The sequence below is a fragment of the Microcaecilia unicolor genome, chromosome 11 (assembly GCF_901765095.1).
Source record: "Microcaecilia unicolor chromosome 11, aMicUni1.1, whole genome shotgun sequence".
Classification (NCBI taxonomy): Eukaryota; Metazoa; Chordata; class Amphibia; order Gymnophiona; family Siphonopidae; genus Microcaecilia; species Microcaecilia unicolor.
In genome coordinates, this window is record NC_044041.1 from 160,696,660 (window position 1) to 160,715,197 (window position 18,538).

The following is an 18,538-nucleotide window of genomic DNA, read 5'->3' on the forward strand; positions in this document are numbered from 1 at the left end:
AATATAACATTGTAAGAGCATATGTGCCCCCTTTTTAAAGGAAGCAAACATTTCAGGCTCCTGTTGATAGCAGAGTGGTAGGAAGGATCTGGAGGAGAAAGATATATGCTTCTGTTGGAGCAGATCACATTAATCAGTTTTAGTGGGTACTGTCTGGAGAGCCTTAAGATAAATGCCAAGAGAGGGGAAGATATTGTGAAGGGGCTGGGAGCTAGAAAGGAGGGGAGTAGGCAAGACAAGAGTGAGTTATTTTAAAATGCCTGCAGTTTCCATGTGCTCATCCTATAAATAAAAAGTTCATCCCTTCCTCCAGAGGCCCCACCTCTGTCCCACACTGGGAAGGATTGTCACCCTCTTACTTCCAGAATTACTGTCTCCCTGTCCCATACTAAGAGGAGACTGTCTCCTTTTCACACCCAGAGCTCCCCCTCCGGTCCTCATCAGCTGTCACCTTTTTATTCCCCCCAAATTCTCTCCTTTGTCCCACACTAGGCAGGGCTGTCTCCTTATCTCCCTTGGAGCGCCTTCTCCTGTCCCATAAGGGGAGAGGGAGGGTATCGGTGCTATCTCCTCCCAGAGTTCTCTTCCTGTATTCCTCACTGGCAGAAGACTGTGTCTCTTCTTCTCATCCACAGAATGCTCCTCTCTATCTCACTTCTGGAAGGAGGGCTGTTTTTTTTTACCACTCTATAAGAGTTGCACAATTTCCTATACTTTATGTGCTTGTATTTTAAAAATGAGGCAGATACTACTAAGACAATACATCATCACATGATAACTTTAATTTACAAGTTTTGGTTCCTCAGTGCTTCTAGTTCCCAGGATTTATGATCACTGGAACTAGCAGTCAAAACATCCTAAGCATTCACGTCATCGCTCTTGGACTTTCTTGGAGCTTGGAAAGAACAGGGTCTCCTTGATTCAGGGAATCATGCCCGACTGCTGCAGCAGCAATGATCCTATAAAGCCGGTACTATTTCCAGTTTAGACAGCACATGCTGCACTCCCATTCAAAAAGGAGGAGGATCTGCAGCCAGCCGGGAGTTCATAGTGGCAAGTTCACACTATGATGGTTGATGGGAATTTCACAGGGCACCTGAAAGTTCATGCAGATTTTGTCACTAAAAGCCCCAGTCAAGCTCTTCCCTGCTCCCCTTTTCATGATTTTCTCAGCAGGAGTGTTTGGGTGGTTGGAAGGTTGCTCTGTAGTGGTTTTCTGGTCTCATTGACTCCTGGACTTGGAGGTTGCTGCTGTCTTTCCATAAATGAAACCAGGAGAAGCAGCAGCAGAGCAGGTGGTGCAGGCTTCGGAAGACGGTCTTGCGGAAGAGGATGAAGATCCAGGGGTCCACAATAGGGTTTGTAGCACTGAAGCGGAAGGCCGCCAGATCTGCCACACCATTGTCAATAGGGGAGATGGCATTGATATAACCCCGAATCTGTGGAGAGAGGAAACAGACATGGGGTGAGACAAGGGCAGATGCATTTCACCACTAGCACTGGAGAACAAGGCACGGGACTTGTGAATATACAGTTGGCATCAAGTGTTAGAGATTCCAGTAATTGTATTTGTGTATCCTTCCCTGATCAGCCTTTCATCAAACTCCTTCCCTTTTAGTCTTCCTAGTAACACTGGCAGATGAACAGCAGTTACTCTTTAGTCTGCCTGGTTAATTTTCTGGTGTCTAATCAAACAAGTATCCTACATAGCCATGTTTCTTACTGTTTTCTATCTGTACTCATCATGGAACTATCACATAAGATTCCCCCCCCCCCCCCCCCAATTTAATGATGTCCCATGTATCTGGGGAGAGATATCGGAATACATCAAACCATGTTGTAGTTAAATTTTATTTTTCTGTAATCACTGTGACATTTGTTATTGTTGACTGCTTCATATAATTGTTCTGAGACAAGGTCGAAGTTGGGAGACACTTTATTTGTTTTATTTTTGCTCACACCTTTTTCAGTAGTAGCTCAAGGTGAATTACATTCAGGTACACTTGTAGCTCTGCTTAGGACCAATGACTTTCACCTCTACTCATTGCCACAGATTGAAAAAATTAAATACAGCTATGTCCTAAGATCCTGCCTTCAGGGGACAAATGGTCTGTATGTAAAAAGGCAAGTCTGCCACTAGAGATGAGAAAACGGAGAGGGGAAGTGGGCAGAGAGAAGCTTATGTGTTCACTTCTTGATAAGGCCTATCTCTCCCGCCTGTGGAGGTCTATTGGTTCCACCCTTGCAGCAAAAGTGAAAACCACAGCACAAAAACAGAAATGCCAAGTTACCCAGTTCCAGGCTAGAGATTTTTTGACTGGTCCTGGTTTTGAAATTATGTCCCAAAGCAGTGTGGGATTTGTAGTGCCTGAGCCTGCCCATTGGACTTCATGCCGCAAGTCTCATAATGCACCAGGATGGGGTGGTCAGAAATTCAGGAGTGTCCCAAAATCTCTAGCCTGGAATTGGGAAACTTGGCATCTCTGCAAAAATAGAGAAACCCAACATAATGTCCTGAAACATTTGAATCCACAATTATCACATTACCAACTATAGAGATTCAGATCCTTCTGCCACTGGTCCTCCTTTTAGCCCTCCTCAATACATTCCCAGCAACTAGGATTACAGTTGGGATTATGGGAGATGTGATCATTTAGAATTTACCACCGTGGACAGTGGATGTAGGAATGGGTTGTTATTTACAATGACAGGAAATGTCAACAACACATTCTATATTGTTTGCATGTTATCAAGCAAAAATGAACAGAAAATCCAACACCTTTTGTGTTTTGCTGATAATAGCATGTATGTGCAAACTTGGAAAAGAGTGCACTCTCTTTCCACATATTGTGTACTATTTCCAAAGAATGTTGCATTATTATCAGCAACTGACAAAACAGCAAAATGGACAGAAAAACCTGAATAAAATTAAAATTCCTGTCAACAACACAGGAAGTATCGCACAAAAATCTTTTGGCGGCCCATCACTAGTTGTAGTGTGGAGGAGGTGGTAGTGGAATGAAATCCTGAGAGATTTGGTTTTATGACCTTTTGGCCTCAGAGTGGCACATACAGCAGGGCCAATACAAGGAGATTAGGAGGGGCATTTTAGAAAGGGACGTCCAAGTTGCAATTTGGACGTCCTTGCAAAATGGCGAAATCCAGTAGCGGGGAAACCCGTATTTTTGAAACAAGATGGACGTCCATCTTTCGTTTCGAAAATACCGTCAGAGATGTTCAAATCCTTAAATTTGGATGTCCCTAGATTTGGTCATCCCTAGACATGGACGTTTCTGATTTTCGGCGATTTTTGAAACCAAAGACGTCCATGTCAAAAACAGCCAAATGCAAGCCATTTCGTCGTGGGAGGAGCCAGCATTTGTAGTGCACTGGTCCCCCTGTCATGCCAGGACACCAACCGGGCACCCTAGGGGGCACTGCAGTGGACTTTATAAATTGCTCCCAGGAACATAGCTCCCTTACCTTGTGTACTGAGCCCCCCAAAACCCACTACCCACAACTGTACACCACTACCATAGCCCTTACAGGTGAAGGGGGGCACCTATACAAGGGTACAGGGGGTTTGTGGTGGGTTTTGGAGAGCTCACTGTTCCCTCCACAAATGCAACAGGTAAGGGAGTATGGGCCTGGGTCCACCTGTCTGAAGTGCACTGCAGTACCCACTAAAACTGCTCCAGGGACCTGCATGCGCTGTCATGGACCTGAGTATGACATCCAAGGCTGGCATGACATATTTTGAAAGATGTGTTTTGAGGGTGGGAGGGGGTTAGTGACCACTGGGGAAGTAACGGTAGGTCATCCCCGATTCCCTCCGGTGGTCATCTGGTCATTTCAGGCATTTTTTTGTGCTTTAGTTGTAAGAGAAACAGGTCCGCGTGAAAACATCCAAGTCAGGGGCGTCCTTGTTTTTTTCGATTATGGGTCAAAGACGTCCAAGTGTTAGGCACGCCCAAGTCCTGCCTTTGCTATGCCTCTGACATGCCCCCTTGAACATTGGCCGTCCTTGCGACGGAATGCAGTTGGAAACGTCCTAAATTGGGTTTCGATTATACCGATTTGGACGTCCCTGGGAGAAGGACGTCCATCTCCCGATTTATGTTAAAAGATGGACATTCTTCTCTTTCAAAAATAAGCCTATAGGTGACCTAGTCTAATATTCAGTGTTATGCCTCCCTCAACATAATAACATAGTAAATGATGGCAGATAAAGACCTGAATGGTTCACCCAGTCTGCCCAACAAGATAAACTCATTTTACATGGTATATGATACTTCATATCAATATATATAAATGGCGAGTGTCGTACTCACTCACAAATGCGCAGTAGAGACCCTCTCTGCCCCACCCCCGCGTCAATACATGATGACGGGGGCGGAACAGAGAGGGTCTCTACTGCGCATTTGCGAGGGACACTGCCGTCGCTGACGCTCCCCCATCCGGAGTCGCCGCCACCACCCACCTTCCACCCGGTCGGGCCCTCGCTCCGCTATTGAAACAGCGAGGGCACGCAGCACACAGCTCTGCTGAGCTGCCGTCGGCCTTCTTTCTTCTTCTCTGCCTGTGTCCCGCCCTCGACGACGTTACATCACACGAGGGCGGGACACAGGCAGAGAAGAAGAAGGAAGGCCACGGCAGCTCAGCAGTAGAGCTGCGTGCCCTTGCTGTTTCAATAGCGGAGCGAGGGCCCGACTGGGTGGAAGGTGGGTGGCGACGGCTCCGGGGAGGGGGGGCGAACTCGGAGGGGGAGCGGCAGCGGCGGGATGGGGGGCCTTTCAACCCCCCCCCCCTTCCTATACTAGCCCGTTTTTACGGGCTGAACGGCTAGTATATATATATACCCGAGTTTGATTTGTCCTTGCCATTCTCAAGGCACAGACCGTAGAAATCTGCCCAGCACTGTTCTTGTACTTTTTTTTCTTCCTCCTTTTTTAATACATGGAATATATCTGGCCTGGGCTTCTAGGATGGTATTTTTGAACAGCATCCATGCCTGATATAAATTTTTGACCTTTGCAGCTGATCCTCTAAGTTTTTTTTTTTTTTTTAATCGTTCTTCTCCTTTTTGTAAGTTAAATGCTAAAGTATTGGATTTTCTGTGCATACTTACTCCAGAGTTTATATCAAATCTGATCATTTTATGATCACTGTTATCAAGCGGCCCCAGCACCATTAGTTCCTGCACCAGATCATAGGTTGATATTGATGTTGACTCATGATAACCTGTGGATAGTTGCTCTGAACTGTGTTTGGTCTTTAGTCATGCAGTTAATTGTTGTTAGAGTAGCATCCATAGCATTTCTGTAGCGCTACTAGACGTACGCAGCGCTGTACACTTGAACATGAAGAGACGGTCCCTGCTCAACAAAGCTTACAACCTAATTAGGACAGACAAACAGGACAAACAAGAGATAAGGGAATATTAAAGTGAGGATGGTAAAATAAGGGTTCTGAACAAGTGAATAAGGGTTAGGAGTTAAAAGCAGCATCAAAAAGGTGGGCTTTTAGCTTAGATTTGAAGATGGCCAGAGATGGAAACCGATATGGTTCTCAAAGCAAGTGCCTGAGAAATTAAAGATTAAAGAGTTAGCGTTCCAGAAATATAGAAAATCTCAAGAGGAGGAACACGGGGAGGAATACCGGATGAAACTGAAAGAAGCCAAGAGAGAGGTACGTCTGGCGAAGGCGCAAGCTGAAGAACAAATGGCTAGAAATGTAAGGAGGGGAGACAAAAACTTCTTCAGGTATATTAGTGAAAGGAGAAAGACTATAATGGGAATTGTGAGACTAAAAGATACAACAAAACGCTATGTAGAAAATGATGAAGAAAAAGTCAATTTGCTAAATAGATACTTTTGTTCTGTTTTCACTGAAGAAAACCCTGGGGAAGGACCGAGAGGGACTGGCAAAATTACACCTGAGAATGAGGTGGATAGAGCACCGTTCACGGAAGAGAGTGTGTATCAACAACTTGGAAAGCTAAAGGTGGTCAAAGCCATGGGACCGATCCACCCCAGAATAATGAGGGAGCTCAGAGAGGTTCTGGCGGGTCCTCTTAAAGACTTGTTTAATAAATCCTTGGAGACGGGAGAGGTTCCGAGGGATTGGAGAACGGCGGAGGTGGTCCCTCTTCACAAAAGTGGTGATAGGGAAGAAGCTGGAAACTACAGGCCGGTAAGCCTCACTTCGGTTATTGGAAAAGTAATGGAAGCGATGCTGAAGGAAAGGATAGTGAATTTCCTGGAAGCCAATAAGTTGCAAGATCCGAGACAACATGGTTTCACCAAAGGGAAATCGTGCCAAACGAATCTTATTGAATTCTTTGACTGGGTGACAGGAGAATTAAATCAAGGACGTGCTATGGACGTAATCTACTTAGATTTCAGCAAGGCTTTTGACACGGTTCCCCACAGGAGGCTCTTAAATAAACTAGACGGCCTGAAGATAGGACCCGAAGTGGTGAACTGGATTAGGAACTGGTTGACGGGCAGACGCCAGAGGGTGGTGGTGATTGGAGTTCGCTCGGAGGAGGGAAAGGTGAGTAGTGGAGTGCCTCAGGGATCGGTGCTGGGGCCGATTCTGTTCAATATATTTGTGAGTGACATTGCCGAAGGATTACAAGGTAAAGTTTGCCTTTTGTGGATGACACCAAGATTTCCAACAGAGTGGACACCCCGGAGGGAGTGGAAAACATGAAAAAAGATCTGAAGAAGCTAGAAGAATGGTCTAACGTTTGGCAATTAAAATTCAATGCGAAGAAATGCAAAGTGATGCACTTAGGGAGTAGAAATCCAAGGGAGACGTATGTGTTAGGCGGGGAGAGTCTGATTGGCACGGACGGGGAGAGGGATCTTGGGGTGATAGTATCTGAGGACCTGAAGGCGACGAAACAGTGCGACAAGGCGGTGGCCATAGCTAGAAGATTGCTAGGCTGTATAGAGAGAGGAGTGACCAGCAGAAGAAAGGAGGTTTTAATGCCCCTGTATAAGACGTTGGTGAGGCCCCACCTGGAGTATTGTGTTCAGTTTTGGAGGCCGTATCTTGCGAAGGATGTTAAAAAAATGGAAGCGGTGCAAAGAAAAGCTACAAGGATGATATGGGATTTGCGTTCCAAGACGTACGAAGAGAGGCTTGCTGACCTGAACATGTACACCCTGGAGGAAAGGAGGAACAGGGGTGATATGATACAGACGTTCAAATATTTGAAAGGTATTAATCCGCAAACGAATCTTTTCCGGAGATGGGAAGGCGGCAGAACGAGAGGACATGAAATGAGATTGAAGGGGGGCAGACTCAGGAAAGATGTCAGGAAGTATTTTTTCACAGAAAGGGTGGTGGACACTTGGAATGCCCTCCCGCGGGAGGTGGTGGAGATGAAAACGGTAACGGAGTTCAAACATGTGTGGGATATACATAAAGGAATCCTGTGCAGAAGGAATGGATCCTCAGAAGCTTAGCTGAAATTGGGTTGCGGAGCAGGTGGGGGGAAGAGGGGGGTTGGTGGTTGGGAGGCTAGGATAGGGGAGGGCAGACTTATACGGTCTGTACCAGAGCCTGTGATGGGAGGCGAGACTGGTGGTTGGGAGGCGGGAAATACTGCTGGGCAGACTTATATGGTCTGTGCCCTGAAAAGGACAGATACAAATTCAAGGTAAGGTATACACATATGAGTTTGTCTTGGGCAGACTGGATGGACCATGCAGGTCTTTTTCTGCCGTCATCTACTATGTTACTATGGAGCTTGATGTACCGGCTCAGGAAGTCTATACCAGGCATATGGTGCAGCAAAATAAAAGGAACGGAGTCTGGAGTTAGCGGTGGAGGAGAAGGGTTCAGATAAGAAAGATTTACCCAGTGAACGGAGTTCCCGGGGAGGAATGTAGGGAGAGATGAGAGTGGAGAGGTACTGAGGAGCTGCAGAGTGAATGCACTTATAACCTCTGTGGCCAACCGGGCGAGGAGTATGGGAGAAAAGATAACCTCCATGGCATAGGGCCGCGACTGAAGCAGAGTCTTCAGGGTAAAGCCAAATTTCAGTTAGGGCAATCAGATGGAGAGTATGAGAGATATCACGCCTTATATCAGTTCATCACACTGCTAGTCTTCCTCTTTTGTGTTGGCTTTGAGCTTTGCCAAGCATGATGTCTTTCGCTTTGCATGATGGGTCTGAGGTATGCAGTGCATTTGTTCTAGCAAAAAAGGTGCCGGTACTCAAATGCCTGGTCACCCTTCAGGTGTGGGGGGTGATCACTGAGGAACCCATCCCACAATAGCCAGGCCCCCTGAAACCAGTCACAGAATCTATGACAAGGCAGAATTGGTGTGTAGGGCCTGAGCTCTTTCATTAAAACTTGGGGACCATGGGTCAATTTTAGCAGACAATGGAAAAGGTGCTGGTACCCAGTACCCCCAAGTACCCCCTCAAAAAAAGCTCTGGAGGTATGAAAGTTAAAATTTTGACATTTGATCTTCCAAGTAAAACTTAGGTTTCATCTCTGATCCTGATTGATTTGTTTTTCAGGCAGTCCAAAGTATATGCAGGATTCTTCTCCATCATAATTTGAGAGAATCAATTTTACTTCCTCTCTCGCTTCTTCACTGACCAACTTTTGAAATTGTCTACTATTCCCATCCTATTACTTCTCCATCAAAGAAGAAGCTGTTGATTTTACAAGTTGTCAGGATCTTTGCTGTCTTCATGTTAAAGTGCAGGCTCATCTTGCGATTATGTCCTTGATCTTGATAATCAGATCTTTCAGATTACCTTTAGTTTCAGCCAGGGACGTAGCCAGATGGCTGATTTTGGGTGGGCCTGAGCCCAAGGCGGGCGGGCATGGAATTTCCTCCTCCCAGCCCCGCTCTGCTCTCTTCTGACTGCCCCTTTGCACTTCCCCCACCCCCAGCTGCCCACAAACCCAAAATATTAAATACCTGAACTGGTAGGATCCCCAAACCCCGCCATCTAAAGATTTCCTCCTCCTCAGGCAGCTAGCACTATTCCAAACAGCAGACGGCAGCACTTATCTGGAGTTGACGATGATGCCAGCAGGCAAAAACTGAGCATGTGCAGAGGGGTTGCTGTTGGATCAGCTTGACGCAAGTGGTGCCGGCTGCCATTTGGAAAAGCGCTGGTTGGCCAAGGAGGAGGAAGCCTTCAGCTGGCAGGGTTTTGAGTGGGCCTGAGTCCAAATTAGGTGGGCCCCAGCCCACCTAGGCCCACGTGTGGTACTCCACTGGTTTCAGCCAGTAACATGATATCGACATAGTTTGTTGATGAGTCTTCCACCAGCTTTCAAATCTTGGGTTTCTTCATACAATCCTGCTTCTATGATGATGTGTTCTGCATATACATTGAACAAGTATGGGGAAAGTATGCAACCTTATCAAACACCTTTGCTAGTTTTGAACCATCCTATTTCTCCTCAATCTGTTTAAACTGTTGCTTCGTGATCAGTGTAAAGGTTCTGCATGAGAACTATCAGGTATTCTAGTATACCCATGCTTCTTAATGCAGCCCAGAGTTTTTCCTGATTTACAGTCAAAGGCTTGCTATAGTCAATAAAACACATGTAGATAGCCTTTTTGATGTTCTTTCTTCTTTGCAAGGATCCTTCTCATGTTCATGATGATGTCTCTTGTTCCTCTCCCTTTCTTGAACCCTGTTGAACTTAGGCAGTTCATGTTCCAGGTATGGCTGTAGTCTCCATTGGATGATCTTAAATCGAATCTTGTTGGGATCAGAGCAGTTGTGCAATAATTTTCACAGTCAGCTGGATAACCTTTCTTGTCCTCCAAATTTCCTAGCTGAGCCTTGTAAGTATTGTAACAGCTGTATCTGATTGCTATACTACTTCAACATTGGGAATGCCATCAATGCCTGGTGCTTTGTTCTTTGATAAAATTTTCAGTGCTTCTTCGACTTCTCCTTCCATCACAAATAGTTCCTGATCTTAAGGTACAGATTAAAACTATTCATCTTTATGGTGTAATGACTCAGTGTAATCCTTCCATCTTTTCATGATCTTCTCAGCATTGCTCAGTATGGACCTTGAGTATCTTATAGCATTCTAATTTGTGGCTAAATTTTTCTCTTGTAGCTTTAGGAAAGCTGATATTGTTTTTCCTCCTATGTTTTCTGATTATAATTCCTTGCATGCACTGTTGTAATGCTTCTCTTTCTCCTCCTGCAGCACACTGGAAATTCTGGTTCAGTTCTGCGATTGCTTTCCTCCTCTAGTTTTAGCTTCTCTATGTTTTTGAGCAATTTTATAACTCTCTTCAGTCATCCATTTTGGCCATGTTTGTTTTTTTCATTCTTTTCAGGGACTTCTTCTAGTACAACTTTCTTGATGCAACCCCATCTTTCCAATATATAATCTCTAGAAGCCTTGAGATAACCACCAGCTATCAGTCCTTGTGAGAATCTGTCTGAGAATGTCCCTGTCCAATGTGATGGAAAGATATAAGGACAGTTCTGTAACTTGGTGCCTAGTATGCATGCGTATGTTATAGAATAATAGCACTTACTCACATCAGAGGTGCCAGTAATTGGCAGTTATGTCCATAAGTGCTAGATGCTATTCTATAACATACAAGCCAGTTTTTTTTAGCATATGACTGTGTGTATGTGTGGTGGGGGGAGGCATACACAAGGGCAGAGCATGGGCAGGCCATGGGCAAGTTGCCATGTGCAGGCCATGGGCATGTTGCCATGTGTAATTTAACAGTTGCATGTGTTACATGGTGCACTTAGGTGCGCCAACTTACACCAGCCATCAACCTGTCATAAGTGAGCACATCCAGTGGCATACCAAGGGGGGGGCGGTGGGGGCGGTCCGCCCCTGGTGCATGCTGCTGGGGGGGTGTCGCGGCGTGCGCCTGTCAGCTGAGTTCGCTGACTTCGCTAACTTCGCTGCAGCTCCCTCTGCCCCGGAACAGGTTACTTCCTGTTCCGGCCGGGGCAGAGGGAGCTGCAGCGAAGTTAGCGAAGTCAGTGAACTCAGCTGACAGGCGCGCACCACGGCACCCCCCCCAGCGGCGTGCACCCGGGGGGGGGGGGGGGGTCATTTCGCCGGGGGGCGCAATGCTGGCTAGGATCGCCACTGAGCACATCTATATTTTGGCATGCCAAATTCTACAATGGCTTAGGTGTGCCTTTAAGCTTTTATAAAATTGGCATGAAGTTCTTCATCCCATTGTGGTACCTACATTTTGGTATCAAGATATGGAATTTCCCCACTAGTGCTTAGAGCACCTTGAATCTGGACATGACATTCTTGCTGATCTGGCCACCGTACTGTGGTCCTGCCCATAGTGAGCTGTGAATGCGGCACTTAGGCTTCCCCCCTACATCAAACCCAGATATGACGCCTTTGCTGGTACTGCTCAAATTCACCTAAACACTGTGGCGCATGCCTAAGGAGTGTATCTAGGCACCAATGATCAGTTCCCTATGCTATTCTGAAATAGTGCCGGAACAGCAGTGGGAATTAACTTCCAATGATCAACGCTAATAACATACAAATTTAGGCACGTTATTAGCATTGATCATCGGGGGGAAAGCTTGGGAGGATTCTGCCTGGGCATACACTCAGGCACAATCCTCCCACACCTTTGACAGATTGTTCTGTCAAACATTCCAAGTGGCTACCCCCAGAACCTCCCAAAAGCAAGGCCCCGGTGGCCTAGTGCCCTTCAAGCCCTCACAACCCCCCCTTCCACCCGGACACCTCCAGCCCCCCTAACACCTCCCTAATTTGGTGTGGAAGCCCTGTCCAGTGCATCCCAGGATGCACTGGTCAGGGTTTGGTGCTGCCATTTTGGAGGCGGTGCTCATAGGAGGAGGGACTAGGATCATGTCTCTCCTCCATTTAAGGTACCAGGTGTTGGGGAGCATGGTCATTGCTAGACCACCAGGTGTGGGCTGAAGGTCCAGTGACCTCCAGCCCTCTTTTCTGTTGGGGGGGGTGTTAGGGGGGCTGGAGGTCCACTGGATCTCCAGTCCCGTGTCCTCCAGCCCCCTGTGTTGGTGTGGGGGCGTGGGGTGGTCGTGATATCACTAAGCTAGGTGGGAGGCCTAGAAAGGAGACTACCAGGGTATTTGTATTGGGGGGGGGGGGGTTCTGGGAGTCCATCAGTTTTCCCTAGATATTCTATATCTAAGATAAACTTTGCTGACAGATCGTGACACCTCCTGTCTGACACAAACCTGCCCTCTGGACTTTTCCTATTTATTCTTACCTGTTTGGTCTCTTGCCCCCATTCAGGCTCCCCCCTCTGGAAATCTTATCTTTTCAACTGTCTGCCAACCCACCCATTGATTCTTGTTCCTTTACCTCCCCCCTCTATCCCCTCCTTCCAGGTCATCAATCTGTTCTAAGTCAACATTGCCTTGCAAAATCCGGATCCCCTCATACTAGGGGGTTTCAATATTTACCTTGATGACCCTCATGTCCCTTTCAGTACAGACTTTCACCACCTTATTAGTGACCTACATCTCTGTGTTTTTTTTACTGCCCCCATTCATTTTGCCACCTAAACACTTGATACTATCTTAGCCCCCTCTTCACACTATCTCATGTTACAGGCTTCCCAACTTACACTGCAGATGCACTTGCTGCTCCAGGATTCTGATACTTTAATTCGAATTACTAAAGATTTCCAGGACCTCACTTCAGAGAAGTTTTCTCATCCCTCAACACTGATTCCTTTCTTTTTTTATTTTTATATTCTCAATACACAGTGCAATTGCAAGGAAAGTATTTCAACATCAATCGAATCTAACAAATACACATATCTATTTTAACACAGTTATCAATAACAAGCTTTATAACTGAAATGCACTCTGTATCGAATTTTACTTTGCCCCCACCTTCCAATCACACTCTAACATCCCTACACACATTATACATCTTGCTACAACACACATCCCCATGCATCCTCTTGCCCTTTACCCCCTCCCCCCCTCGTCCTTACCCAATCATGTTTAAGCAAGAGGCCCACAAATAAGCGTATTGACGATTAATCAGTTTAGGAGATCCGCGGTAGATCTGGTTCTCATATTTGCCCACCTCCCTCATTTTTGCCTTCCACACCTCCCCCGATACTTGTTCCGAGGAAATCCAGAAGTGCAATATAGTTTTTTGGACCAGCAGTAGTGAAACGTACAGGAATCTCCGGTGCAGTTGCCTAAGCCCCTGGGCTACCAATAATGATTGTTCGCCCAATAATAGAGTTGCACAGTCCCATTCCAAGTTCCGCTGCAAAACGGCATTTAGTATTTGAAATGCTTCATTCCACAGCACCAGAGCCGAACATTCCAAAAACGAGTAAGTAAGAGTTCCCCCCTCTCTTCCACACTTGCTACATCTATCCTCTGTCCACAGTCCCATAACCACCCCTTTCGCCTTGGAAATATATGCTCTATGTAATATCTTATATTGTGTCTCTTGTAGATCTGCTGCCTTAACCAATATAGTGTACTACTACTACTACTACTATTTAGCATTTCTATAGCGCTACAAGGCGTACGCAGCACTGCACAAACATAGAAGAAAGACAGTCCCTGCTCAAAGAGCTTACAATCTAATAGACAAAAAAAAAAAAGTAAGCAAATCAAATCAATTAATGTGTAGAAAAAAAGTTTAACACTGATTCCTTTCATACAATATTCCAAGCATATGGACATCTCAAAATGCCTAAATGGATGTCCATGTGCTTGAAATGTCCAAATTTCGATTTTGCAAATGCAGAAAATCGACGTTCAATACTGCAGTACTTCCAAATAGCAAGGGGGGGCGTGTTGTGGGCATGTTTTGGGTGGGACTAGGAAGGGCCAAAATTAGGACGTCCAGCACCAAATGGAAAGAAATATCCAAGCCTTAAACAGAAGGACATCCTAAGTTAGACCTGCACAAAAAGGTGCTCTGATTGAGTAGCTGACCACTGGAGGGATCAAGGCATGACACCTCCTTAATCCTCCAGTGGTTGCTGTCCCTCTCCCCTGAAAGTGAAACTGAAAGGGGATACAAGTTTCTATGATAGCTTCAAGTATTATGAGCATTCTTAGCAAAGTAGAAAGCAAGTGTGAAGAGTAGCCTTGTGGTTAGTGCAGAAGACTTTATACCAAGAGACCCAAGTTCAAATCCTATTTTAACTCTTCTATTTTATTTTTTGTTGTGAGCCCTCCAGAACTGAAAAAATACCTACTGTACCCAAATATATAAGCCAATGGCGTAGCTACGGGGGGGCCATGGAGGCCTTGCCCCCCCCAAATTGGCTCTGGAGCCCCTAGTTTGGCTGGTGGGGGTCCCCAACCCTCGCCAGCTGAAGCCTTTGCCCCACGCTGCTCTCGCTGCATTGCCTGCCCTGCTCTTCTCAGTTGTGCCTTGCATGCTCGTTTTAGTGAAACTGAGCATTCACATGCTCAGTTTCATTAAAACGAGTGTGCACAGCACCACTAAGAAGAACAGCACAGGCAATGCATCACCAGAGTGGGACAAACGCTTCAGCTGGGGGGGGGGGGGGGGGTTGGGGACCCCCATCAGCCAAGGTATGATGATGTGGCGGGAGGGGTATGCAGCAGGGAGATGGGCCAAAATGTGCCCTCAACTTTGTGCTCTGCTCCCCCCCCCCACCCCCATGTCTAGGTCTGCCTACGCCACTGATATAAGCGACCTGCAAGTCTGAAGGCTACTGAAGTAGTGTACATTCAGCTACAGTAGGTATTTTTCAATTCCTGGAGGCCTCACAGTTACAAAATAAAAGAGTTATAGTGGGATTTGAAGTGGGTCCCTAGGTTTAAAGTCCACTGCACTAACCATTAGGCTGCCTCTCTGCTCTGTAGGAATGTCTGTGTGGCCATTCTTCTAAGAATGCTGCCAGACAGACGTCCTTGTCCCTGCTTTTTAGCCATTCATATGTTGGACATTCCAGTTTGTAAAATGGCTCTTCTAGTGGTGTAGCTAGGTGGGGCACCAGGGGAATGATCACTCCCCTAAACAGACATCAAAAGGTGCCATTGCCTATTTTTCAGGTGGTCTGTTGCACCTACGCAATGTGTGCATGCTCTTCTCCACTCCCCCTGGTGTCACAACCTGGCTACACTTCTGGGCTGTTCATGCTGGAAGTCCTCAGCACACCGACATCCATTTCACGTATTGTTGAACAGGAAATCCTGACATTTTCTGTTGGGAAATACATGCGAGATGGACATCTGTTTTGGACATCTCTATTCAAAAATGCTACTCCATGGTGTTAGGGTATCAAGCACAATTATGGAATGAAGAACTCTCCCAAATTTGACACATTAAAACCTCTCAGATCATGCCCCATTATATCTTCTAGACATAAGCATGATCCATGGTTTAATTCTAACCTTCTCCTCTTAAAAAGACAATTGAGACATTGTGAACATCATTGGAGAAGGAGACACTGCCTTGAGCCAACAGAAATTTAGATCCCAAATTTATTCCTACAACATGGCCCTTACATCTGCCAAATGGGAATTTTACTACAAACAAATTATAGAAGCACCCCATTGAGGTAAGGTTCATCAAATTCTATGCTCCCTTACTCAAAATACCAGTTCCACATTCATTACTGCCTCACTCCTAACCTTCAGTGTTCTAGCAGCACACTTTTCACATAAAGGGCTCAGGGAGATTTACATGCACTGCCTCCACTATTCATTGTGGATATCCTGAAAATCTGACTGGCTGAGGTGCCTCCAGGATCAGGTTTGGGACCCACTGTGCTAGCTGCTAGACGGCAATATTCAGCAGGAGACAACCGGCTATCTTCCGCTGAATATTGACAGAGAGCCGGCTAAGTACTATTTAACCAGACAGGTGCCATTCCTGGCCAATTAAATGATTTTGAATATTAGGGGGGGCATATATCTCTGCTGATGATATTCAGATCTCTCTTCCCTACATACTAACAGTTCCCAAGAAGCGAACATTCTTAATGATAAATTAACCCTTATTGCAAATTGGCTATATATGCACTGACTGAAATTAAATCCTGAGAAATCTTGAAGATTGCTCTTAAGTCACAAAGAGGGGCATAATTGAACGAAAACGTCTATCTCCATGGGCGTTTATCTCCGAGAAAGGGTCCGTGAAGGGGCGGACCGAACTGTATTTTCGCAAAAAATAGACGTCCATGTTTTATTCAACAATTTGTGAGCTGGGCGTTTTTGTTTTTCAGCGATAATGGAAAATGAAAGCGCCCAGCTCAAAAACGAATAAATCCAAGGCATTTGTTCGTGGGAGGGGCCAGGATTCATAGTGCACTGGTCCCCCTCACATGCCAGGACACCAACCGGGCACCCTAGGGGGCACTTTTACAATAACAAAAAAAAGGTAAAAGAGCTCCCAGGTGCATAGCACCCTTCCCTTGTGTGTTGAGCCCCCCAAATCCCCCTCAAAACCCACTGCCCACAAGTCTACACCATTATTATAGCCCTAAGGGGTGAAGGGGGGCACCTACATGTGGGTACAGTGGGTTTGGGGGGGTTGGACGACTAATAAGCATTAAGCAGCACAATTGTAACAGGTAGGGGGGGATGGGCCTGGGTCCACCTGTCTGAAGTCCACTGCACCCCCTAACAACTGCTTCAGGGACCTGCATACTGCTGCCAGGGAGGTGGGTATGACATTTGATGGTGAAAATAAAAAGTTGTGAAACATCATTTTTTTGTGGTGGGAGGGGGTTAGTGACCACTGGGGGGGGTCAGGGGAGGTCATCCCCGATTCCCTCCGATGGTCATCTGGTCATTTAGAGCACTTTTTTGGGACCTGTTCGTGTGAAAAAAGGTCCAACAAAAGTGGCCTAAATGTTCGCTAAAAACGCCTTTATTTTTTCGATTATCGCCCTAACGCGTACATCTCTCCTCGGCCGATAACCACGCCCCAGTTCCACCTTCGCCACACCCCCATCAACTTTGTCCGCATCCGCGACGGAGTGCAGTTGAAAATGTCCAAAATCGGCTTTCGATTATACCGATTTATTCGTTTTTGTGAGATAAACGTCTATCTCCCGATTTGGGTCGAAATCTAGGCGTTTTTCTCTTTCGATTATAAGGTGGAAAGTCTCCGCTACCCTCCCTGGGCCTGTCCTCTTGACTGGTGTGCTGGTGACATTTGAGTCTTCTATCTATATGCCTGTTTTCATAGCTCTACTTCTGTATATTTTTGAGCTCTTTAGCCATAGACATTAAAAATAACATGTATAACCATCCCTGGGGTCACCCTCAGCTCCACTGCATTGGGGACCAGCTATATGTGTAATGAGGGCAGTTTCCTAAATGGGCTGTTTGAAAATTACCCACCTTCCTGCAGATAAAAGTACACTTTGATGGTTCTTTGCATTTTTGTGATATCAGGAGCTATTATTTTGCTTTGATTCCAGCTGCTCTTTGCCACCTCTCTGAAGCTTCTGCCGCAGTTAACTTCCTGTCTTGTGTAATGGTTAAGCTGACCCGGTGTGGGACCTTCCTGACTAGAGACTCTCCCAGATTCAGCAAAAAACAGACTACAAGGTGCCCAGCAGGGTTGCCAGGTGGAAACATTTTTTCCCACCCAATCAAGCCCAAATCCAGCCCAAAACCCACCCAAAGTCAAACCCCGCCCCTGACACCCCACCCCCGCGTCATCAACCCTGCCCCCGCCGTCATCGGCCCCGCCTCCCCATCACCGGCCCCGCCTCCCCCGTCATCGGCCCTGCCCAAAATGTCACTAACCCCGCCCCCCGCGGCCGAAAAAAACGCTTTTAAAACCGCCCAAAAGACCCAAAAGGAGCCCAAAAAACCACAACCCGCCGCGGGCAAAAATTTCCTGCGGCGGGTCGCGGAAAACCGCCCAATTGGGCGGTAAAACCGCCCACCTGGCAACACTGGTGCCCAGAGGTGAGGCTGTTTGATATACCACATGCACATTACCCAACTCACTGTGGTGACTAAGCTCAGTTATAGGGGTTTGGTGAACCCAAGTCACTTTATACCAGGGATTCTTAATTCAGTCCTTAGGACGTAGCCAGCCAGTCAAGTTTTCAGGATATTCACAATGAATATGCACGAGATAAATTTGGATGTGCTATGTCCTTTGTATGCAAATTTATCTCATGCATATTCATTGAGGATATCTTGAAAACCTGACTGTCTTGGTGTGTCCTGAGGACTGGGTTAAGAATTTTGCTTAATACCAAGGAGGCACACTGCTTACTGGGAACAGCACAATCACAGCTTATGCATAAGTCTTATTACTCCTGCAACTCTGGGGAGAGAGACTCATGGAAAGACTCACAAGAGTACAGGGGTTTGTCTGCATGGATGCAGGGTTTTGAACTAACTTGTTGAGCACATGGAGCAAAGGTTTTCAACCCAGTCCTCAGAGCACACCCAGCCAGTCGAGATTTTCAGGCTATCCTCATATCCTGAAAACCTTGATTGGCTGGGTGTGCCCCGAGGACTGAGTTGAAAACCCCTGACATGGAGGGTCACAATTGAAATGCATTGCTG

General features: G+C 46.4%; 1 protein-coding gene across 2 annotated transcripts in view; it reads right to left on the reverse strand.

The window, feature by feature from the left end:
- Positions 1-759: 759 nt before the first annotated feature.
- PTGIR (prostaglandin I2 receptor) overlaps positions 760-18,538 on the reverse strand; it is an 83,772-nt gene continuing 65,993 nt past the window's right edge. Inside the window, exon 2 of one of the 2 annotated variants that reach the window (XM_030220042.1) lies at positions 760-1,439. In XM_030220042.1, coding sequence (XP_030075902.1) covers positions 1,170-1,439 — 270 coding nt within the window. In that variant the 3' untranslated portion in view covers positions 760-1,169. The remainder of the gene's footprint in view (positions 1,440-18,538) is intronic. The other variant, XM_030220043.1, reaches the window with a different exon arrangement.